This window comes from Volvox carteri, assembly GCF_000143455.1.
Source record: "Volvox carteri f. nagariensis unplaced genomic scaffold VOLCAscaffold_70, whole genome shotgun sequence".
NCBI lineage: Eukaryota > Viridiplantae > Chlorophyta > Chlorophyceae > Chlamydomonadales > Volvocaceae > Volvox > Volvox carteri.
Window position 1 is genome coordinate 551,725 of NW_003307613.1, and position 23,422 is coordinate 575,146.

The window sequence follows — 23,422 nt, forward strand, 5'->3', positions numbered from 1 at the left end:
ACACTTATCCTACGTATTAATTACCTTGGCTACGTTCAGTATGAAGGGCCTCCGCCCGTGTATGACGGGTTGCCAGAATGTGGATAGGGGGGTGCAGATGCCTGCAACTGGTACGCAGGATATGGTAACGCAGCAGCGGCACCAAGCTGCTGCGGCTGATAGTGCATCTGGTATGGCATCTGCCCTTGCTGTGGATGCAGTTGCTGCATGTGAGGAGGGTTGCTCGGCTGCTGGGGCTGTGGCTGAGACGCATATGGTATGGACGCTGGACCTGTCATAGGAGCATACATAGGGTTGGGCGTGGCGCCCGGGCGCCCGGGCGTGGCGCCCTGTGGCAGCATTGCTGTCGCAACGCCACTGTACGTGGCCGGTGGAGGCTCCGCCAAGGACTGCGGGTTAGGTGCCTCCTGGGTCACCTGCCCGGACGGTAACAAAGGTGAAGGACCCGACACCGGCGGGCTTGCATGGAGACCGCCAGACGTCACCATTGCTGTGCCCACTGGCGGTATCGCTGGGTAACTCCCTGGTGCCGGAACAGCCGTCGGACCCCCTGCCGGCTGCGGTGGATGCACCAGCGGCAACCCACGCAACTGCTGTTGCTGCTGCTGCTGTTGCTGCTGGTCAATGTCACTCTGTAGCCCGAACTCTTGTTGGCTGCTGTTCTGCGGCACCGAGCCCTGTGGTGGATACGGCACCGAACCCTGTGGTGGGTACGGCACCGAACCCTGTGGCGGGTACGGCACCGAACCCTGTGGCGGGTACGGCACCGAGCCTTGTGACGGGTACGGCATCGAGCCCTGTGGCGGGTATGGCACCGAACCCTGTGGCGGGTACGGCACCGAGCCCTGTGGCGAGTACGGCATCGAACCCTGTGGTGGGTACGGCATCGAACCCTGTGGTGGGTACGGCACCGAGCCCTGTGGTGGGTACGGCACTGAACCCTGTGGTGAGTACGGCACTGAACCCTGTGGTGAGTACGGCACTGAACCCTGTGGCAGAGCTGATGCCTGCGGCGGTGCAGGTATAGACGGGGCCAATGTCTTCAGTGAGGCCGGCTGCTGCCCCGGCTGCTGACCCCGTTGCGCACTCGACGTTGATCCCTGCTGCACCGCCTCCACCGGCAACGCCGCGTCCAGCCCCACCCCCGCTGCCACGAGCTCCTCCTGGAATTTCTGCATCAGCGGTTGTGGCAGCGGCGGCGCCACCGGAAGAGGCACAGCGCTGAACGAGCCCGGCGGCAACTCCAGCACTGGTACGTCAATGTCGTACGTAAACGGCCGCACCTCTTTGTAGAGAGGATGCTCCACGCGCAACTGGAACCAAAGCGAGCCATCCGGTGGACCGCGCGACACCCCGCCAGCCATTGCGGCAGTGGTGGCGGCGGCGCCTTGCAGCAGCGGCCGCTCGTGGATGTCACACCAGTTGCGTGACGCCTTGAGCAGGCTGTTGTTTTCAAATATGCCGCGCATCTTCTCCCGGGTCATCTGCACCGGGGAGCACCGGAAGGCCAGCCAGCCTGATTCATGTTGTGTGAGCTCCCCGCTGTACTCTGCTGCTCTCAACCTGGGCTCCCAAAACCGAACCGAGACACAGCGGTAGCTATATGCGGCCCAAACCCCCGAACCGACCAAACGCTAATGCGCCCCGAGCTCCCAGACTCGCCGAGCCCCACTACCCCAAATCGCGCACGCAAGGGACCACACCCTAGGTAGCCACCTACCGCGTCAAGCATCTTGGATTTGTTGCTGGCTGTGAGCGTCTTGATGACCGCATCCGGGGGTGGCACGTTGCCGATGGCGGAGCTAATGATCTGGACCATGTGTCTGAGGTGGGGAGGGCAGGGGCCATGGCGGAACCGGGGTTGCAAAGGGAACATTCCAGGTCTCTCCGCGACCGCACGCCCCTGTCGTCAGGCAAGGCTACTGGGCCCCATGCTTCTCCGCCCTTCTCTCCCCGCTGCCCCTCCTACCGGTGGTCGGTCTTGAGGTTGATCTTGGGCATGGTCTGGAAGGCCGCCACCCCCGCACAGTGCACATCGCCGGAGAGGATGCTGAAACGAAAGCCGCGAGCCTGTTCCCGGGGATGGAGTGGAGCGGAGCGGTGAGAAAACCAACGGCTCGGTTCAGGACGGTATGCGTCCGTAATAGTGCATGCCACTTGGGTGGCGGCACAAGAGACAGGACAGACCCGGAATAGCAGCACTCCTTCCCTTCCCCCTCGCGCCCCATCCAGACCTGCGCGCCTGAGCCTGCGCGCCTGTCCCCCCACCCGAGCCTGCGCGCCTGTCCAATTGTTTGAGTTGGGGTTTTTTCACTACCGCCCAACCCCCCTCTAGCCTTCCGTACCTTGGCCAGGTCCTGCATCATCCTCACGAAGCAGTACTTCTCCATCTCGTGGCTCCGAGCTGACCAGTGATCCAACAGGTCGTCAAGCAGCTCAGGCTCACCTGCACGAGATTGGAGGCCCGGGCGGAGGGGAGGGAGGGGATGAGAGAGTGCCGGGGTTGCGGTAATGGTGATGTGCGCAGGAGAAGGGCAGGGCGACTGTGGGGAGCCACTGCTACTGCTACTGCTACTGCTGCCGCATTGGTTAGGGCAGAGTCGCGATCCCGCGGACATAGGTCCGAGCGATGTGGTCGTAGCTGCTGCAGGGCGCAAGAAACGACCCGCGGGTCGGCTCGACTCACCGAAGTGGCTGTAAATCTGGCTAGACAGTCCCGTCTTCTGAAGGAAGGCCGTCAGCGCGCTCACCATTAGGCCCGTGCCGGCCAGCGCCACTGCCGGGCGGGAGGAGCGGGGCGTGCGAGATGTGCGGAACGGCTTTGGGTCGGGGGAAGATGAGTTGCCGCACGTTGTGGCGCTGTGCCGGCGATAGCTCAGGCAATGAGGGGAAGAATGCCAAGTGCCATCCAAGCCCTCCCCATGCCCAACTTCTCTCTCTGTCGACAGCCCCGTCCGGCCCTCTCCCCCTTTCCCCTGCTACTTCCGTCATATCCCCTGACCCCCAGCAACGTTTCCTGCCCCAATCAACCGGGCCCCCAGCACCCAACTCATGGCCTCCTCAATCCCCGGCACGGTGGGGTACACCAGCGGCACGGTGGCCACCGCCACCACGTGGCGCACGCCGGCAGGCAGCTTGACGACCTGAGGGGGGAACGGGGGAATGAACCAGGGGGATGACAGGAGTGGCGAGGTATCCGGAGGGGCGGGGTGTAACCCGACAGCGAGACGAGAGCCATGGACATACAGCTTCGCGTTCAGACGTCATCGATATTCGCTCTAAGCGAGCACCCACGCAGACACCCACCCGCACAAAGTCCTCCAGAGGCAAGATAGTCACCCACCCACACACCTGGTCGGCGAAGGCAGCCCAGGAGGCTGGTCGGATGATCTGTTCGCGTGTTCGCTCACCCCGGCTGTCCAGCCCCACCACAGCGGTGGTGTTGCCCAGCATCATCGTCCAGGACAGACCGGTCAGGCCCCAGCCCTGCGCAACAGCCACCAGGTGGAGAGCAGTTATGGGAGGTGGAAATGGAACGGCGTAGCATTCTGGTTCAGAGGGGAGCATGAAGAGATCGGGGCCTTGGAAAAGGGAGGGACAGCTGCGCGGCGGAAAGCGGAAAGAAGCGGGAGCGCTACAGCTAAGGCACTCGACCGTCGCGGCCGCACCTTGTTGAGTTCGCGGTAGTTGTTTTCGGCCGCATGGCACTGGAACAGCAGGTAGAACTTGCGGGCCACAAAGTAAACTCCCGCGAACACGGAGCACTTTTGCAGCTCGGGGGGGTAGGAGCCCCAGCCGTCAAATATGTCATGATCGTCCCAGGTCATCACCTGACAGGGGCAGGAGAGGGCAGGAGAAGGGGGCGGGGGCAAGAGGAGGAAGAGGAAACGTGCAGCTGTCAGGGGGCACAGTGGCTAAGAACAGGTTCCAGAACAAGCCGATGAATAGAAATGTGCTTCAGTGCAACAGCATGCGAGCAACCGGTGTTCGCTGTGTGTGACAAAAACAAGGCTTGCGCGATGCTGATGTGCGCGTGTCCCATTCTTCTACTTTTAGGGCTTCATTTGCTGCAATCACAAAGCAACCACGAAACGCGGTTACGAGCAGCAGCCAGAAGCAACCACGGCGCCTGCACACCTGCGGTATGCTCGCCAGCGCATCGCGGAACACCTCCTTGCCGAAGTGTGTGGTGTAGTTGCGGAAGTAAAAGTCAAACACCTCGTTGACCATGTCCTGACTGAACGGGTGCGCGTTGCGGCTGGGCTTGTCCTGGATGCTTAGCCACTGCGTCCGACAGCGAGCGGGAGAATCCCCAACCACCAAGTTCCAACCATCAACCGTCAGTGCGATCCGAAAAATCGAGGCATGAGGACAGGACAGGACAGGACAGTGGCTTGCATGGCAGGGGATCACCGGATGGGCGATATCAGGTCCAAGCATGCGCGTACCGCATGTGCACGCATGTGGACATACAGCATACATTACATACATATAGATGTGTATTCCAGGTGCCAGAACGCATTGATGCGCTCGCACACACATGAGCCTATACGCACCTTCACCAGGCTGTCGACCTTCCACACGTCTACGAAAAGAACAGAGGGCCGGGGAGCGGGAGGGAGGGCTCGGGTTATGCGGGTTATAAGAGAACAGAAGCAGCACGCTGGAGGAGCCATTCTTCTCACAGTCCTTCTCCGCAGTCCACGGCCGTTACTGCAGCTAAACTGCCGGTCCGACAAACTGACTGGTGCTACTGGGCAGGCAGGGGAGTGGTCGCCCTGGTCGCCTGGCGCTGTCCGGGCCATGGTATATACGGCGGTATGCCCCACTACATCCCGATAAGGGCCTTGATCGGACAGTCCAGTGTTTGAGTTATCATTAAGCGCACATCACCCACCAACCCGTGATCTGTAACCCACCATTTACTCACAGGCCCCCACCCGGGGCCCCACTACAGCTCCACTCGCGGCCCCTCCTTGGTCCCCAGGAGCTCCACCCCAACGTACCGTCGCAGTAGAGCTGATCTCCTCCCCCAAACATGACGTGAAGCGGGTCCCTGGTGTGCACGTGCATGACGTCCCGCCACATGGGCTGGATGCCGCCGTTGAGGAGCTCGTCGTTGTGGTCGTGAAAGCCGTTGCAGCTGTAGAAGCCCCAGTGCCACTTCTGACTTGCTGAGGGCAGGTGGAAGCAGTTGCGCGGGTGCGGGGTGAACCAGTGGTCCTCGCTGCACACCTCGAAGTACTCCACCACTGTAGGGTCGTTCCCCAGCTGGAAGGCCATGTCCCACCGCCAGAAGTTGTAGCCGGCGTACGACCACAGCAGCAGGGGGTTGCGAATCTCCTCGCTGCTGCCCTGCCGGCGCGTGTCGCTGTGGGCAGGTCCGGGCGAGGGGGGGCTGAGGTACATGTACAGAAGAACTACGGGGCCATCTGCCGATATGCGATACGTCCAAAGCTCACCAAGGGCCCCCCCCCCTTCGCGCCACCAAGGCGCCGTCATGTGAACATCATGCACCTCGCCCAAGGTGTGTTCAGGGCCCCGAGAAAGGAGAACTCGCCGCGATCTTGTGAAGGGATGGAGCAGTCGAACGGCACTAGGGGGGACAATCAACGTACAGTCCGCAGCCACGGGTTTCTGGTGATTGCGCAACCCCCCAACTCTAACCCTGAAGTGCCCTCCTGGGAACTGGAGGACCCTCAATACTCTGCCTCTCTCCCCTGCTCCCGTGCCTTACCGGTACTTGAGTGTGGGCGGATAGCGACTTCGCGACTGGTGTATGACCATCATGACGGATGCCGAGTAGATCCGGGTAACGGGGTCGTAGCCGCCGTACCGAAGGTACGGACCGTACTTATCCTCCAGGGGTGCAGGGCCGCTGAACTGGGGGTCCACCGCGGGCGCCTTCTACACGAGCAAACGTATTCATGTAAAAAATCTCAAAGTAAGTCTACTCCAGGACGATTAACCCCGGCTGGTGTATTTAAGGGTCAGCAATTGGTTGGGAGTCTCTACTGGCCACCCGTATCTTGTTCTCGCAGGTATACGCCTGCGGCCCCTGTCCGTGCTGCCAGTCTCCTGAAACCGTCCCTCTCAGGCACCCTCTCAAGCGCATATCTCGGGTTGCGCATTTCACCCTGGCACAGGGCCGCTGACCAGCCGGGGCAGGTCTCGGACCCGACTGAGCTAATCAAGCTGCACTACCTAACAAGCTAATGGATTCGAACCTGCAACAACAAATCCTCATCCTTAAAAAGTGGGAGCTCCATCGATATAATTATTACATGTATAACATGTGTTGCGCCTACCACTCAGACGCAAGCTGTGCGGTGCGCATTGCGCACGGAGGCGGCGACTTGGTCTGCCATCTCTAGGCGGAACAGAGGTTTCCTCCGATCCAATTGCTCCCCTAAACCCCTCCGGTTTCTCGCATTTAACACACATTTCGCAGCACGACATGGCTTTCACGGTCTTTCCTCCCTCCCTCCCTCCCTACCGCTGCCGCCCCGGGTGACGATGCGGACCTCCCCCTGCTGCTGCTACTTGGCACCGTGTTGAGGCTGCCGAACTTGCTGGGACCCAGCGGACTGGACTGCAGTCGGGCCACCTCGTCGGCGGGTGGAGGGAGCCGGGAGCATAGACCCCCAGGCGGGGGAATCACAGGCACTACCGGGGCGCAAAGGGGTGGGTGGCAGGGTGCGGGAAGCGCGGGGAGTTCACAGCGGAAAACAACAGGACTAGAAACGGGGATGCATTTGGGGTTCTGGCTGCTCATGCCGTATTCAAATTGTATGTGGTCTGTTAACTCGTAGCTAGCGAACGTGGCGTATTTATAATAGCCTGGGGGAAGACCAAATCCCAGAACCCCCCGGATACGTGAGCCCGCCCTCCACTGGCGACCCCCCGAGCCCCCAGAAAGGTCCTTTCAAGCCTCGGTCGCCTCGGTCCGACATTGCCTCACCTCCGCCTGGTAGGCCCCCCACCATGCCCCCTCCCAGTTGCGGCGGCGCCTGTCCGACCGAGGATTCGGGGACAGGGGGGTAGATACCGGGTCGCTGAGGCTGTGCGGAGGCCCCCTGAACCAACTGCAACGACTCCAAGGCCTGTTGGGCCTCGTTGACCTGCTGCTGCTGAAGCTGCTGCTGCTCCAACGTGGCACTGCCTCGGCTGCCGAATATTCCCAGGATGCTCTGGCGCTCTGGCGAGGCCTGACCCGCGCCGGCGGGGGGTGAGGTGGCGCTGTTAGCGGGCTGCAGAGTGGGTGAGATGACACCGGGTTGCTGCTGCTGCGGAGGGGAGGTGACATTGGCGTCTGCAAGGAGGAGAAGGGGAAGCGAAGGGGGGTTAGGTAGGCGGCAGGTGTTAGGTGCTAAGGGGGGGGGGAGCAGTTCCTGCCATCCAGCCGTGGGGGAAGGTGGGGCCATCCCTGCGGTGGGGTCATCCGTAGTGCCCACCGGGAGCGACTGCATGGGTGTCGGGATGACCTGCTTTGCCCAAGGCAGCAGCGGTCACGGCGGGCGACCATGGCGGCCTAATCTTAGCCACAGCGCAGGGTCATCATGAATACATGACAATTGGACGGTCGGTGCCTTAACCTTACACCATACTAAATGCATTGAAGCTGAAGCGAACGAAATGCGTCGGACTACCAGAATGTCCCCCATGTCAATATCTTACCAGTACCCCCCGGGGACCTGGATGACAGGGTTGGGAGTCACTATCGGTCAACAGTTGTGTCACCATTCGATGGTCAACCAACCCTCCCTCAGGCACCCTCTCAAGCGCATATCTCGGGCTGTGCATTTCACCCTGGCACAGGGCCGCTGACCAGCCGGGGGTTGTCCAAGCTTCACTCCATAAATTACTGGCGTGCCGACACGGATTCGGAATCTGCAACCTTGCAACTACCAATCCTCATCCTTAAGGATTGTCTATTCCGGCGACAGAATGTCCTTCCAGTCACACACACAAACGCACGCCTTTGAGGTCCATTCCATGCAGGCCCCTTGGACTGCCTGGCTTCAATTGAGGGCTCGGGCTCCTTGCATAATTGTATGCAGTTGTTCCTTGGCTAACGAGTTTTTGATCCTCAACCCCCCTCTCAATCTCCCCCTTGCCATGTGCAACGGCTCCTCCAGCTTCCAAAGAACCTTGCCCACCTGATGGCTGCTTCCGTGCAAAGATGCGCATTAAACCCTTCATTGGGGAGGCGGCGGCCCCAGCCGGAACCGTTTGCTGGTGTTGCAGCTGCTGGTGCTCAGGGGGCGCAGTCAGCGCAGTCACAGGCCCTGCTGCCGCCTGTTGAGGTGTTGGTAGCGCGAGCTGCGACTGCATATCTGCAGGTGGCGACTGCTGGAACTGTTGAGGATATTGTTGCGGCGGAACCATCTGCTGCGGCGGGGGCATCTGCTGCAGCTGGGGTTGGTATGACAGAGCCTGGCCCAGCTGCCCCGAGCTGGGCGGGGATGGGTACCCGCCAGGACTGCTCACACCAGCGTAAGAATTAGAAGGGCCTGCGCCTCCTATTGACTGTTGCGGTAACATTACTGAGCTGCCGGGAGGCGTGTTTACTGTCAATTTCGCCTCTGCACGTTCAGTTCGAGCACGATGGATCGTAGGCCAAAATTAGTAAATGTAGCACCATAAGTGATCCCTGCTCCACCTCTGTTTTGGGTGAGGAGCTTTAGGCACACTGATTGCTTAGGTCCGTAACCGCTATCGCGTCGCTGCCCGGAGCCTATCCTTTTATTGTGGATTTGAGATCAAAAAAAGTCCATATGGACAGTAATAACCGCAAGCTTAAGTTACAAACGCGCATTCGGCAGTGTGTGGAATAGGTTTGTCACTTGGGAACCGTAATAAGATGACCCACACATAAAACAGGTAGACAATACCGTATTCATTCACGAAAATACATTTGCTATGCCGTATACATGCTTTCCCTGTCTCTTATGCATGCCTTCCATGGCAAGGCGCAAGGCCTCCCTACGCAGGAATGGGGATGGAGGGGTCACGGGAAAAGAGCTTTTCGGACCAATACACATTCGAGATAATCTTTTTCTTATTTTTCACATTTTTTACAGCTCAGCTTCCCTGTTATGAGTGCCTGTCCATTTGGAAGCGACGTTGCAAGCTTAAAGGTCAAGAGCGATTATACGCTGTTCCAAAGAGGGTAATCAACATCTTCCACTATGCTAGGCGCGAGTTTCTCCAGTCGTACGATGATTCAAAAGTTTGCGTGCCATGCTTAGATTTGCGTTTGCTGTACAATGTCGTGACCTTGAGCGGGTACAAAATGTTGCCGCGCAGTCAGTGCTGGTATCAAAGCTTTACACGAAACTTTCATTTACTGATATATAAGCTCGTTGGGACGCAGGTCATTACGCCTCGCGAACCCAGCCGGTAGAACTTCTGTTATAAGCCCTTCGTTTTCAAGTCTCCTAAGCCTATCTTCCAACCATGCGTGAGGTCATCTCCATCCACATCGGCCAGGCCGGCATCCAGGTGAGGCGGTAAAGAAGCCTTCACAAAGACGCGACGCGTCCCTTCGTTGGCTGAGCGGTTTACCACTGGTTGCCTCGTTTACCACTGTTAATCAAGTCTATTCGGTACATTTACTTAGGGGAGTGTCCCTGCCTTCATGTAACTTTATAGCATTCAACCGAGAGATCTGCTGCTAAGCATATGCCGCTCACTTCTGCGGCTTGGCTTTGTACGCAGGTGGGCAATGCCTGCTGGGAGCTTTACTGCCTTGAGCACGGCATCCAGCCGGATGGCCAGATGCCTTCGGACAAGACGATTGGCGGTGGCGACGATGCCTTCAACACTTTCTTCTCTGAGACCGGTGCTGGCAAGCATGTTCCACGCTGCATTTTCCTGGACCTTGAGCCAACTGTTGTGGACGAGGTCCGCACTGGTACTTATCGCCAGCTGTTCCATCCCGGTAAGCAGAGCGCGCACCCATATGTGCCTTGCATGTAATGAGTTTCATCATCTGTTTTTCCCTGTTCACTGCACCTCACGGACATGCATGATGTACTACCCATGTTGTGCGAACAGAGCAACTGATATCTGGCAAGGAGGATGCCGCCAACAACTTCGCGCGCGGCCACTACACCATTGGCAAGGAAATTGTGGATCTGGCCCTGGACCGCATCCGCAAGCTGGCGGACAACTGTACCGGTCTTCAGGGCTTCCTCGTATTCAATGCCGTGGGTGGTGGCACCGGCTCTGGCCTTGGCTCCCTGCTGCTGGAGCGCCTGTCCGTCGACTACGGCAAGAAGTCCAAGCTCGGCTTCACCGTGTACCCGTCGCCCCAAGTGTCGACGGCTGTCGTTGAGCCGTACAACTCCGTGCTTTCAACTCACTCGCTGCTGGAGCACACGGATGTTGCCGTCATGCTTGACAATGAGGCCATCTATGGTGAGAGCGCCGCTTGTATAGAAATGTGCACATCTCAATTGGTGGCTCACTATATGCTTGAATCAGACCATTCAATCACACGTAGCGTCAAATAACAACTTACTCTTATTTCGTCCGTCTGCAGATATCTGCCGTCGCAGCCTAGACATCGAGCGCCCGACCTACACCAACCTGAACCGTCTGATTGCTCAGGTCATCAGTTCGCTGACGGCTTCTCTGCGCTTCGATGGTGCCCTTAACGTCGATGTCACTGAGTTCCAGACCAACTTGGTGCCCTACCCTCGCATTCACTTTATGCTCAGCTCGTACGCTCCTATCATTTCCGCCGAGAAGGCTTACCATGAGCAGCTCTCGGTTGCTGAGATTACCAACGCTGCGTTTGAGCCAGCATCTATGATGGTGAAGTGCGACCCACGCCACGGCAAGTACATGGCCTGCTGTCTGATGTACCGTGGCGACGTGGTGCCCAAGGATGTGAACGCCGCTGTGGCCACAATCAAGACGAAGCGCACTATCCAATTCGTGGACTGGTGCCCAACCGGCTTCAAGTGCGGTATCAACTACCAGCCGCCTACCGTTGTGCCGGGTGGTGATCTGGCCAAAGTGCAGCGCGCAGTGTGCATGATTTCAAATAGCACTGCCATCGGCGAGATCTTCAGTCGCCTCGACCACAAGTTTGATTTGATGTACGCCAAGCGTGCCTTCGTGCACTGGTACGTCGGTGAGGGTATGGAGGAGGGTGAGTTCTCCGAGGCCCGCGAGGATTTGGCTGCTCTTGAGAAGGACTTCGAGGAGGTCGGCGCCGAGTCCGCCGAGGGTGCTGGTGAGGGCGAGGGCGAGGAGTACTAGAAGATGACTGGGCCTCGTACTTGAAACAAACTGTGTAACAATATGAGCTAATGAGTTTACGTCTCATTTGTTAAATGACCCTGCAGGAAGCCAGTACAGATAACTAGCTTCGTGTGTTAGCAGTCCTATTTCAGCTGCGAAATGTTTAGAAAAGCTCAACGCGAGAGTCATTTCATCGCAGCAATGCTAGCGCCTGCCAGCTTTGCAATAGAATAACTATGTGGTGGTGTTAAATAGGGAATAGCAGAGGCGGTGTAGGTATAACCCCGAAGGAAGTTAGGGAACAGGACTAGCATCAATTGCCTTGCCTAACAACTCGCTCAATTGCAGTGGTGCCACTCCCGTTGGTACAGATATCCTACACTGAAGGCGGCATGTGTTGGACTTAGCAGTGTATTAAGCTATTTAGGTCATTACGGTGGAATTTTAAGGCATCTCATTTCGTTTTTCGCTACCTGCCGTGTTGCGTTACAGCCGCCAACCGCCAGCGCCAACCGCCAGCGCAACTTGGTAACAAAACAACCCGGCTGCGAAACCCCGTCCCAACACCAACCCATTGAGAAGTTACACTAGTGGCCGATAGTAATGACAATTATAGTAATGATAGTAATGACTGTGTTGCACCGTTAACGAATACTAGAACCTAAAGTGCCCCGACACGAGCCGAAGAACCACACGGGCGACCCACCCGAGGCCAGCAGCGACAAAACCAGGGACCGCTACATTGTGGCAACCCCCGGGATTGCTCTGGGTGGGTAGGGGTTACGACGAGGCACAGACAATCAAGTAATGGATGGGTCTAGCGGCCGAACAAGCGGGCATGAAGGAGTTACTTTCCCGCGATCAGCGAACCGCAAGCTTATGCAGTTTAGGCTTTACTGTTGGGCATTGGACGGCGTTATATACCTAGGGAGGAAAGTATGCCCCTGTTGCGGCACTGATAGCCATATTGAAGATAAGCACTTTTGAAAAATATGCCCCGTCTACGTTGGTTTGCCTCAGCTGACACCGCGGGGGACAGATAAAGCCTACTTGTACTCCCTCGAAGCGTGGGAAACCCATATCAGATCTGATATTTTTCGTACATCGGACAGTCCGGCAAAAAGTGCTTATCTTCAATATGGCTATCAGTGCCGCAACAGGGGCATACTTTCCTCCCTAGGTATATAACGCCGTCCAATGCCCAACAGTAAAGTCTAAACTGCATAAGCTTGCGGTTCGCTGAACGCGGGAGAGTAACTCCTTCATGCCCGCTTGTTCGGCCGCTAGACCCATCCATTACTTGATTGTCTGTGCCTCGTCGTAACCCCTACCCACCCAGAGCAATCCCGGGGGTTGCCACAATGTAGCGGTCCCTGGTTTTGTCGCTGCTGGCCTCGGGTGGGTCGCCCGTGTGGTTCTTCGGCTCGTGTCGGGGCACTTGAGGTCCTAGTATTCGTTAACGGTGCAACACAGTCATTACTATCATTACTATAACTGTCATTACTATCGGCCACTAGTGTAACTTCTCAATGGGTTGGTGTTGGGACGGGGTTTCGCAGCCGGGTTGTTTTGTTACCAAGTTGCGCTGGCGGTTGGCGCTGGCGGTTGGCGGTTGGCGGCTGTAACGCAACACGGCAGGTAGCGAAAAACGAAATGAGATGCCTTAAAATTCCACCGTAATGACCTAAATAGCTTAATACACTGCTAAGTCCAACACATGCCGCCTTCAGTGTAGGATATCTGTACCAACGGGAGTAGCACCACTGCAATTGAGCGAGTTGTCAGGCAAGGCAATTGATGCTGGTCGTCTCCTAGTCCTGTTTCCTAACTTCCTTCGGGGTTATACCTACACCGCCTCTGCTATTCCCTATTTAACACCACCACATTGCCGCTGCCGCCAGTTCTACAACACCCCCTTTTTTTGCTCGAGTCGCTGCCACCGGATTCCCGCTCCTCAGCAACAGCTTAACGGAGGCTGTGAGTTTATAATCTTCGGGAGCGTTCTATCTTCTCTAAGCAGGCCATCTACGATAGATTGCCATTCTGCTTTTCCACATGAGTTAAAGCAAGTTTTGCAAGGATGTGTTAAAGCGAGATTTGTGTTGATATGAAATTGCCGAGCTTTTGAGCGAACAGTACTGATGCAAGTCCGCCGGAGGCGCCTGATATTCGGTTCGTTGGACTGCCAACCTCCAGCAACCACTGATGACCGATTGTGTCCATAATCGTCTAATCGTCCCCATAATAGTCTCCCTATCATATGGAATGCGAATAGCAATTAAGTACGCGGCTTATCCGATAAGGGATCCGATGAGGGATAAGAACAAAGAGGCCATTGCGATATAGTAAGTTCGCTCGCGAGGTAATCCCACACCAAAATAAATAGCAATTGGGAACAAGTTTGGAACCCTGTTGTCAAACTTACAAAATGTTCCGCGGAATGCAAATACCGACGATGGTTTAAGCTGTTTCACCTGCTGTTTAATGATGTGTGATGCCTAAGCTCGTGTCTGAGAGGAAAGGATTGGTTGAATATGGCTCCAATGTGGGCTCATTCACTTCTCTGCTCAAGTAGTATAATACAAAATTTCCTCATACTACGTCCTCGCGTATTGCTAGAGACTCCTTACAAACTAGTTTTGTGTTTCTACCATAGCGCCATAACACCAAGTCGACTGTCGGAAGCGGGCTTTAACGTCGTCTTCAGTGACTGGAACTCTTCCTCAACACCAAAGCTTCCGACGCATAGCTGTTCTCATGGGTTGAGCGGATATTTAGGTGGGACTGTGCGCTTGTTCCATGCCCCCTGGGCTCACCCGGCCGACGAGTGGGAGTCGCGGCGGATTAAGCAAGTTCAGCGCAGCCAAGCAGCGGCGTTGCAGAACATCCGTAACTGCTGTACATTTGAGGAGCTGCTGAAGGTCCTGCCGCCAAAGGTCAGCCACACCAGGCATCGGAGAAAGTTTGGGGGTCAACTCCTGGGGAAACCCCCACCAGGTACACACGCCACACTCCGCAGCCATTCTTGCCACATGATGTTGCCCAATAATATTACCACATTTTTTCTTAAAATGCTTGGGCTATTGTATACACGCCATGCAGTAACCTTCCTATCCTCCCTTGCGTATCATTACGCGTTTCCCTGCAGCTTCCTAGGTAAGCTGACTGTTGGAGATAAGAGTTGATAAACTGCCGCGGCGCACTCTGTGGGCGTTGTTGGCTCTCTAAACTGTCGCAGGGTAGTGCTCCCGAGCTGGTGATCCAGGCGGCCCTGCAGGCTACCCGCGTACTGGAATGGCCCCTGAGCGCATCCGATCGCCGGCTGCTGTACGACCTGCTGGAGCACCTCAGCCAGCAGTGCGCCATGTGAGTGGCTTAGCAAATGGTTGGGGAAAGGGCTAAGCAAGGGAGGGGAGTATTTATTGCATAGGACTGCGTATCAGACCGTACAAGCAGGGCATCGCGACGGACCGTTGAATGTGCACGGGAATAAAACCTATGCATTCTGCTGCTTGCATGCGCCCGTGTGTTCCGTGTGCTGGTCGTTGGTGCTCCACCATGCCGCAGCCCACTATCCCGCAGTGGTAAGACGGGCTGACGGGGTCACTGCCATCACCGCGCAACATGCACGGCACGGCGCTATTCGGGAGAGTGTGGGGGTGCTCTGGAAGCTTGCTTCCCACGACCTGCCCGTTGCTCTCTGGCAAACAGGCTGCGGTTGATACGGGTGTGTGCGCGTCAGAACCTCACTACCGGCACCGCATTCCCATCCTTAGGAATGTGGAGGAATACGACATATCTCAGCTGGCCACTTTCCTGGGTGTGTGTGCCCGGGCCCGGTACACCCCGGGGGAGCTACTGGTGCCTTTACAACACCGGCTGATGGCCGAAATACGTGAGCAGCGCCTGAAGGTGCGGCAGCCCGCGATTTTGGGACACCCCTTCCCTCCCAATAAAGTACTCAAGCAGTTATGGGTTGCATTGAAAAGCAGAAGCGGTATATAAAGGGAGCTGTGGGAGCATGTGGGAGCTAGCGACTAACGGACCAATGTGCAATGTGTTAATATCGTCACCTATGCCATGCATCGGGAAATGAGCAACTCACAAATCTGAATTTGTATGGCTTGGCCGGAGCTTTCTGGGGCCTTTCTTGAGGCAACTAGAAGCACGTAAGAAAGCGGCGGATGCATGAAGCCCACCTAATGCATTCTCCCTGCCTTGTTATCATGATTGCAGAACGCGGCCGCAGCGGTTAATGTGGCAGCGCTGGTGCGTCACCTCTCCCTGCTGCGGGCAGGTGGGAGGCAGCTGTGGAATGCGGCGGTCGCAGCTGCGGAGGCCAGTATGCGGCATGCCAGCACAGCCGACGTTGCACGGATGTTGGTGGCCTTTGGCCGGGTCAATGTGCTGAGCAAGTTGCTAGTTAACAGGGCCATGTCATCGGCCCTGCCCACGATGAAGCTGGCAGCCCCGCAGGTAAAATGGGGAACTGGGGACGGTAAGCAGGAGGGCAGCAGAGCCTGGGGTTCAGGGGAGAACAGGGACATGAGACTGGATAAGAGTTATGCATGCCCCCCAGTGCAGTTCATAGGAACACGAATTACCCTCACAAAGTTGGTTACCAGGCTCTGTGCACGCGGGCAGGCAATGCCCTAAACAGGTAGTAGCTTTTTGTACAATACCTGGCTGATTCTTTCCTGTTGCAACACATTGTACGTTGTCCGTGCTGCCCCGGGATGCCGGCCTCGAGTTCGTTTCCCTCCTCTCTCCCCTACCGTCTGGTAAGCCCCCACGCCCCACACCGTCTCACCGCTGCCTCACTCCGCTGCCCAGGACGTGGCCCTGCTCATGCGCTGTCTAGCTCGGGCCAGGTGCTCCCCATCCGCTGACCTCCTGGATCAGCTAGCTGTAAACCTCAGCCTCCGAGGACCCGACTACGATTTGATATCACTGGGGGAGCTGGCGAGTGCGTGCAGCGATATGGGCCTGGGTTCGCGCCACAAGAATTTATACGACTTGATGTCGCAACTGGGGGCCAAGGTGGGAGTATGGGAGAGGGGACTTGGGCGGTTAGGTGGGGCCGAGGCTGGAAGTTTGTGTAGTGGAATGACAGCTGTGGAGCGGCACGATAGCATGTAGCCGCGGTAAGGCTTCACATTGGATTGTCGGCTCCAGAGCAGGGGATTACATAAATTCGTGGGGAAGTATTGGCTGGACAGCGCAACTGTCCAACATAACGTGCAGCCCTGCTGAACCCCATCCTAGCACGCTTAGTGAGATTCCTCCTTGCTTGCATTAAATTAAGTTTCTTCTCTTCCAGGGTCCATGTTTACCCGCTGTGCCCCCACTGTGTGTTGCCCACTGCACTGCAGGCCATGCACCGGCAGACCGCCATGCTGGAGGCTTCTCTGCTACCTAGTGGCGTCGTGACAACAGCTGGCGTCCGCATCTTTGATAGCTTCAGCGGAGGGGGCGGCGGCGTGATGCGGGCCCCGCTGTCGCAGCCGGTTGGGCCCCAGACACTGTTAACGTTAGTGGCGAGCTTGAGCCGCGTGCAGCCACCATCACGTCATCAACCGACGCTGCTGCGAGCCGCCTCTGCGCTGCTGGTCGCCTGGGTGCGGCGGGCGGCGGCGCGGGTTGAAGATGTGGAGGGGGCCGACTTGGCGCGGTTGGACGAATTGGCGGTGGTACTTGGGGCGGCGGGGCTGGAGGAGGAACGGCGGGAGCTGTTACACTTGGTGGGTGCAGGGGCTGGGGTGGGCGGGAGGTGGCCTGCAGCTGGGGTTGAGAACTCCGGTCCCTTTGCAGCTCGGTGGGATCAGGACTGTTGCAAGGAGTCGGCATGGCAAGATACGAGGAACATCGAAAACAAGCCCTTTGAGTATGGTCATGGCGCAGGGCACCGGTGACGCAGGGCCATTTGAGCAGGTTGAGTGGTTCGGCAGTGCACCAGATGGAATGCACCAGGCGGACGAGCTACCTTACCTGCGTGGCTCTCGCGGTCAGGTCACCCAGGCGTTCAGCTTGGCTAAACCCAGGAGTGATGCCTGGAGGCCTTCACTCCAGGCCCTCTTGTTGACTGGGATTATGCATTTACGGGCTTCTACCTGGGCGCTGTGTCCGCACCTAGAGAGGAGGGTGTGGTGTTGGCTATCAAATATACCCCCATAAACTCCCCAGGCATGAAGCCTTCCTCTCGAGGAGGTCCCGATGCACAGCAGCACCTGACAGACTGGCACCCCGCCTCGTGATTGGCTGCTGTTTTCTGTTGGGTCCCTCGTCCCCGGGCACACATCATACTCTTTGCCCCGTGCTGTGCGTTCCGTTTCTTCCCTATACATTGGCCACAGGCTTCAGCTCTCGTACCCAAATCACCGAGTGGCGGTTCTGCAGAGGCTGGAAGCTGATGCGAAACAGTGCGGAGTCAGTCAACACATTGGCAGCATCGTTTCCCTCCCAGGGCGATAGGATAAGAAGCTGCCAACAGGTTTGGACCATCAGATGGATTTGGTATGACCTTCCCATGGCCTTGATCCTGAAGGGATATGAGGCGGGCGTGTTCACAAAGGGTTTCACGTGAGATAACCGTGGGGGCCATCGTGTCACGTATGTTTCGGTCTTCTTTCAGATCCAGTCACGAGCTATAGCCGTTGAGGAAGACACAGGGGGCGGGAATGATGCATTTGCGTGTGGACCTCATCACCTGCTGAGTGTTTACACGGCAGGCAGCTGCAGTGCAGCACATGTGCAGAGCAAGTGAGAGGGGGATGACATCAAAGACAGACATGTTCACCATAGATGTGTTTCGGTGCCGGCGGCGCAGGGGAGCCAAGTCTCGAATGACTCCCATGTGTGCAGCCATCATCAGCAGAGCAGGGCGGAGTAAAGAGTTTGACACAGGCGCGGCTAGCTCAATTCGTTCAAATACACAGGACTCCCAGTCCAGATAACTTGGAGACCACAACGGTTAGTCCTGGGCTTGCGTGTTGCAACAGCGTAACTGAACACAACTCCCTTGGCAAGTTTCTCTGTATGATTGCCGAGGATGTATTCTACCTGCGACGCTGAGCAACATCTGCAGCGGCCAAGGCATGGGATCCCCCGCAACCATTCAGTGGCGCACCTTACATGTCGTTCCGGGTCATGGACAGGCCGGAACAGACATGTCACAGCGCACACTTCGCATCATTGCTACTGCCCACTGTTAGGTTGTTGGCACGTGCCAACAGCCGTCGATAATTCCGTGCCAAGGCTAGGACACTACTTATTATGCGTGAACGGCGGGAAACTCCGTTGTGTTTGAGCAAAGGTAACATGAGTTAGGAACTGCACGAGCTTTGTCTGGGAGAACAAAACACAATCAGAGTCCAATGATCTACGGTCTAACGATTATCACCCCTCGATTGACAGTACCGTCATACGCACAGCCGACCACAGTCCAGTTTGCTATGTTGGCTGTGCACATTGCGGGAAAGCGTATTTTGCTGGACAGTCCAGAAATTCGCCACGGGACAGCATTGCAGACGCAAGTAAGACGCCCCCGCACGTGTGTGCAGAACCTGTAACTTGTAGTATGCAAGACAGTTCTGTCGTGGGTTAGTACAGAGATGTAGCTTTAGCGCACATACAGGGTAGGGTGAAGGCGGTCATCTTCTGCGTTATGTGACGAAAATCACACTTAGGGGAGGCCACTGCCTTGCGACCATCGTGGGCGGTGACCTACTCGCCATGTCCACTTGCAAAAAACCGTCGCGTGTGCAGCACAACATCGAAGGTGGCTGCCTCCAGCTGCTATCGCCATACATTAACTGATCCGTGGCCATGCCCACCAACGGCTAAGAAATCCAATTGAAATTTTATCCGGTCAGGGCTTAGTTCCTCCGTCCCGACAGCCCCGAACCCTTCACAATAGTCGTATGGTTGTAATAAGGAGGTCCAAGCTCAGATAAAGGTAATGCACGACTAAGAGAAGGTGTGCTGATGCAAGCTCCTAAATATCGGCATAGTGCCAAGAAATGATCATCAGTTTTACAACCTTTTAAATTTCCTGTCATGTGAGCGCTTGAGCGAAAGCGCGCGCTTTCCCTGTTTTTTTGGGGGTGGATGTACGGCCAGCCTCCTTCCTGGAGGCAGGGACTTCAAAGTCGGGGCCGCGCAGGATACTGTACTTCTCCACTTGTTCACTAGAGTTGCAAGTGGATATAGCAGGTTTTCTAGTATCTTTGGGCAATAAACGCCACTAGACCGCAGACCTTACACTTGATCTTGTTCCGCCACCCATGGCGTTGCCCGGACAAGTTACCCCGGAGGGCGTGCCCGCCTTTAAACTTGTCCTAGTTGGTGATGGTGGCACGGGTAAGACAACCTTCGTGAAGCGCCATGTTACCGGCGAGTTCGAGAAGAAGTATGAGCCTACGATTGGCGTGGAGGTCCGGCCACTGGACTTCTCCACCAATCGTGGCAAGATTCGCTTCTACTGCTGGGACACTGCTGGCCAAGAGAAGTTTGGCGGCCTTCGCGATGGGTATTACATTCACGGGCAGTGCGCAATTATCATGTTCGACGTCACGTCGCGCTTGACCTACAAGAACGTCCCAACCTGGCACCGTGATCTGTGCCGTGTCTGCGAGAACATTCCTATTGTTCTCTGCGGCAACAAGGTAACATACATTCGTAATATAGATTAGTTTAAGGTTGTGTTCTCACTGCCGCCATTTCGGCGGCAATTTGGCGCGTAGGTCGACGTGAAGAATCGCCAGGTGAAGCCCAAGCAGGTCACGTTCCATAGGAAGAAGAACCTTCAATATTACGAGATCTCGGCCAAGTCCAACTACAACTACGAGAAGCCATTCCTGTACCTGGCGCGCAAGCTGACCGGTGACCCCCACCTGAGTTTCGTGGAGGAGGTTGCGCTCCCTCCTCCAGAGGTGGCTATTGATCTCGCAGAGCAGCAGCGGAACGAAGCGGAGCTGGAGGCTGCGGCGCAAGCACCGTTGCCACAGGACGACGACGATGAGGTGGGGTGGGGTTAGGACGTGGGGCAGGACATCGCGTCCCTTTCCCTGTTAATTTTAGTCTCTTCTGGTCTTAGTACTAAACCCTTTAAGTAGTAAACCCGTACAGACCGGTGGGCGTCTTGTCTACATTTTGGGCTTGTGGGGACAGTTCGGTAGAGATATCCCCAACGTTTTCTAACCAGTTCCCTTGTTCCCTTGGATGCCATCGCAGCTGCTCGAATAATCAGCGTCTCTGGTCTGGCGCACTTCGCTTGGTTTGTGGCGGTTTAAATACATATGGGCAGGCTGCGTGGCAGGAGGTAGCGACGGCTACAATTGCGCAGCAATCGTGTTGCTAGCGGGTTAGGGGGATGCAGGCTGTTCGGATAGGAAGTAACGAACGACTGACGTGAGGTTAAGTAACCATAGGGGGAGTACTTTACGTGCGCGGTATAAGAGGTCAAGCTGTGCGTTGGGAACCTGGGAGTTCATGGGAATCAGGTGGAGGCAGTATCTAGTTGACTCAATGTTTGCTCTCAACGCGCAAGCTAAGCAATGAAATGCATTAGGCAATGACGTTTTATGGAGAATTGTCGTGTGGTACTTGCCGGCAAAGCTGTACACAACTGTATGCAAAGATGTCGAACATCTTGTGTAACAGGCGTCTGCCTCGACAATGTATGTGTAAGTGATGCACAAATAGTCATTCTACTACCATTCGAGTTGATGTTTAGTTATTGCACACATCATATCCGATATCACCGTGTCGAAAGAAGATGGCTACAGCACGTAACAGTTTTCGATCATCTTTGGTCCCATTAGTATGGTTCATAACGATGTGAACACGCGTAGAATATTGTGGAGCTCCAGTGACCCGAGGATTTAATCATGCCACGTCTACACATCTTCGCACAGCTTTTGCAGAAGGCGCGCATTTTCATTAAGCAACTTCTCAACTATGCTCCGACGATCCGCTACGGTGTCTGATACCGTACATACACCTGCCAGGGACTCAGGTTGGGCCCGAGCGATTGGCATAGTACCTTTCGCCGAGTACTCGCAAACCCGCGCCATCCGCTGCGAATTAACCAACTCTGCATGCACACGCGCCTGGATACATAGTTCCTCCGCTCGTTCCTCAGGAGTTCTGAAAGCCCAGTGTACGAACTCCAGTGCTGTTTCTACGTATAGCTCCACTCCGACAGGATTTGCAACGGCAACCACGACTGCTTTCCCGTCTGGCAGTAGCACTTTGCAGTGTGACTGTGACGCAGACATGTGAAGGATAGTGCGGTCCTTAAAACAAACCCGCACACGCCCATCTTCGTAAGCTGTGAACTGACCGTATCCCGGTACACCGCGTTCCTCGATGATGGTAGTGGACATCACGGCAAACAAATCGTCACCCGAGGCGTCGCAAGTAACTTTATCAGGCCCTATCACCGAGCTGTCTTTGAGTACTGCTGGCGCTCTTGCTGCTTTGGCCGCTGTCAAAGTGGTATTGTGTGCCCTGCGGTTGCGGGCACACACGTCACGACATCAGGCATCAATTGGCGATCCAGACAAAAACTGCCACGTCGACCATCGCCCTGTTCCACTGCCCCGGCGGAACCGAACACACCTGACTTTCAGCGCATGTGTGGCGAGGGCTCCGAGAGGATAACGATAAGTCTGATCCCGGCTCCACACTGCTTCAGGAACGGAGCTGGCCGCATACAGCTGCGACCCACTTTCCCCAGCGTCCTTGAAATGCTCCAGAAACCTGCCGCCACGTTTCGAAACCATGCACGACTCGTCGGCATGCACCCAAACCTCGACTTCGTTCTCCTCAGGCAAAAACTGATAAGTTGCGTGCGGCGTCCACTCGAACACAAGCACGTCGTCCGGCGGCATGAACGATAACGATGGGTCAACCCACCAGTTGTCCGTTCGTATCTGCTCGGTAAGGGTGCTGCGGACAGAATCGTCTGCACTCGGCAGTGCACTGCGGCGGTCTGCGGGTGCAGCCGAGCCGCTGGCGACGCCTTCGGCATCGGTGGAACAGAGTAAGGCCCTCTCGGATGGGTGGGCACCGGCATTTAGATCGCCCAGCCAGCCGGGATCCGGGGTCATTTGAGTAAGGCTGGTAGGTTGGCCTGAGCCTGGGAATGGAGAGGGGATTCTTCGCCGTAGCTGATCAGCGACGAACAAAGCGACGAGAACGGCGGGTCGCCAGCGCGGAGGATGGCTAGCCACGCTGAAGACTTGGGTCTGCCAGACATACTCGTACTGCCCCTCCTGAGGCCGCTCCGCCACAAGAAGTGGGTAGCAGACTGCAAAGCGCCGCTGATGCCTGTGCAAGACGATCTGTGCCACGCCATCCTCGCTGCTTAGAGCTACCTTGCCGTCTGGCTGTACCTGAGCTAGTCCCTCTGCAATTGCATGCGACGGGGTGGGCCATGTGGCGTCCCGAATGACATACCCCAGGGTGAACCCAGACCGCAGGACGCGCGCTAAAGGTTTACAGAAGCATGGCAAGTCCACGTGCATGTTACGGAACTCGAGGACCGCGGCCAGCAAGGGACAGTGTCGCGTAAGAGCGTATTCACTAACTTGGCGCATCAAGTGCCCGTCTTGCGTCCTGATGATGAAAGCGCTCCCAGTACTATTGGTAACGATAATGGTGTTGTCTGAGAATATGGCCTTCGCCCGCCCATCGTCCAACACGCATATCCTGCGGAGCTCCGGAAGACAGGGCGAAGGCATCTCTCAGACCAAAGCTAGCCACATGCAGTATTCATTACAAAAGGAGTTCATTAAATGCATCTCTTTTTCACTTATACCTTTTACCAACTTTCCCTAGGCAGCATGTTTGAATGGATTCTGGAACTCAAAGAGAAAAAATATTATGTTTTTGCGTTTCGATTTAGTTCTTTGAGGTCGAGACTTGAGATACAGTATTTTAATTGTACTCCTGGTGCGTTTCAGATTCATGTTTGCCTTGATTGCCAGCAGAGCTCCTGCATCGCGTTACGCGTTAATGCTTTGCATGCTGCAGGTTCAGTAAATCCTTAGATTGTATAGAATACAAGGTTGGCAAAGCGCTGGCCCGCTTTGAGCAAAGACTGTTAACGGAAGCCCATTCAGAAGCGGCTGACCACCGCCTCACCCGTCTAATATCTGTAGGTCAT

The 23,422-nt window shown here is 56.2% G+C and overlaps 5 protein-coding genes across 5 annotated transcripts; 3 read left to right on the plus strand and 2 right to left on the minus strand.

Annotated features, from left to right (window-relative positions):
- Nucleotides 1-35: 35 nt before the first annotated feature.
- VOLCADRAFT_121617 (uncharacterized protein) lies at nt 36-8,334 on the minus strand (the record flags this gene model as incomplete). The annotated part of the gene is made up of 17 exons (XM_002957214.1): nt 36-701; nt 1,110-1,172; nt 1,284-1,484; nt 1,721-1,823; nt 1,970-2,070; nt 2,346-2,446; nt 2,687-2,776; nt 3,050-3,143; nt 3,352-3,486; nt 3,669-3,830; nt 4,138-4,284; nt 4,557-4,585; nt 5,007-5,371; nt 5,738-5,907; nt 6,497-6,666; nt 6,962-7,312; nt 8,160-8,334. The coding sequence occupies 17 exons, from the start codon at nt 8,332-8,334 to the stop codon at nt 36-38; spliced, it is 3,123 nt and encodes a 1,040-aa protein (XP_002957260.1).
- Nucleotides 8,335-8,960: 626 nt separating this feature from the next.
- tubA1 (alpha tubulin) lies at nt 8,961-11,325 on the plus strand. The gene is made up of 4 exons (XM_002957171.1): nt 8,961-9,504; nt 9,721-9,943; nt 10,060-10,422; nt 10,547-11,325. The coding sequence occupies exons 1-4, from the start codon at nt 9,460-9,462 to the stop codon at nt 11,269-11,271; spliced, it is 1,356 nt and encodes a 451-aa protein (XP_002957217.1). The 5' UTR covers nt 8,961-9,459; the 3' UTR covers nt 11,272-11,325.
- Nucleotides 11,326-13,787: 2,462 nt separating this feature from the next.
- VOLCADRAFT_98321 (uncharacterized protein) lies at nt 13,788-17,836 on the plus strand (the record flags this gene model as incomplete). Its single annotated transcript, XM_002957172.1, has 10 exons — nt 13,788-14,189; nt 14,492-14,619; nt 14,821-14,837; nt 14,996-15,165; nt 15,490-15,751; nt 16,087-16,124; nt 16,156-16,293; nt 16,626-17,012; nt 17,065-17,257; nt 17,607-17,836. The coding sequence occupies 10 exons, from the start codon at nt 13,788-13,790 to the stop codon at nt 17,834-17,836; spliced, it is 1,965 nt and encodes a 654-aa protein (XP_002957218.1).
- A 1,604-nt stretch (nt 17,837-19,440) lies between these two features.
- Nucleotides 19,441-20,957, plus strand: VOLCADRAFT_110055 (uncharacterized protein). The gene is made up of 3 exons (XM_002957173.1): nt 19,441-19,916; nt 19,995-20,273; nt 20,485-20,957. The coding sequence occupies exons 1-3, from the start codon at nt 19,536-19,538 to the stop codon at nt 20,494-20,496; spliced, it is 672 nt and encodes a 223-aa protein (XP_002957219.1). The 5' UTR covers nt 19,441-19,535; the 3' UTR covers nt 20,497-20,957.
- Nucleotides 20,958-21,149: 192 nt separating this feature from the next.
- On the minus strand, nt 21,150-22,997 carry VOLCADRAFT_98324 (uncharacterized protein; the record flags this gene model as incomplete). The annotated part of the gene is made up of 2 exons (XM_002957215.1): nt 21,150-21,762; nt 21,874-22,997. 2 exons carry the CDS (start codon nt 22,995-22,997, stop codon nt 21,150-21,152), a joined length of 1,737 nt encoding a protein of 578 aa, XP_002957261.1.
- Nucleotides 22,998-23,422: the final 425 nt, after the last annotated feature.

Excerpts from the sequence above, each read along its gene's own strand:
- tubA1 (XM_002957171.1), top strand. The coding sequence starts at position 9,460 with ATGCGTGAGGTCATCTCCATCCACATCGGCCAGGCCGGCATCCAG. Across the intron at positions 9,505-9,720 it reads TCGGCCAGGCCGGCATCCAG|GTGGGCAATGCCTGCTGGGA; the intron begins GTGAGGCGGTAA and ends CTTTGTACGCAG. Across the intron at positions 9,944-10,059 it reads TCGCCAGCTGTTCCATCCCG|AGCAACTGATATCTGGCAAG; the intron begins GTAAGCAGAGCG and ends TTGTGCGAACAG.
- VOLCADRAFT_110055 (XM_002957173.1), top strand. The coding sequence starts at position 19,536 with ATGGCGTTGCCCGGACAAGTTACCCCGGAGGGCGTGCCCGCCTTTAAA. Across the intron at positions 19,917-19,994 it reads TTGTTCTCTGCGGCAACAAG|GTCGACGTGAAGAATCGCCA; the intron begins GTAACATACATT and ends TTTGGCGCGTAG.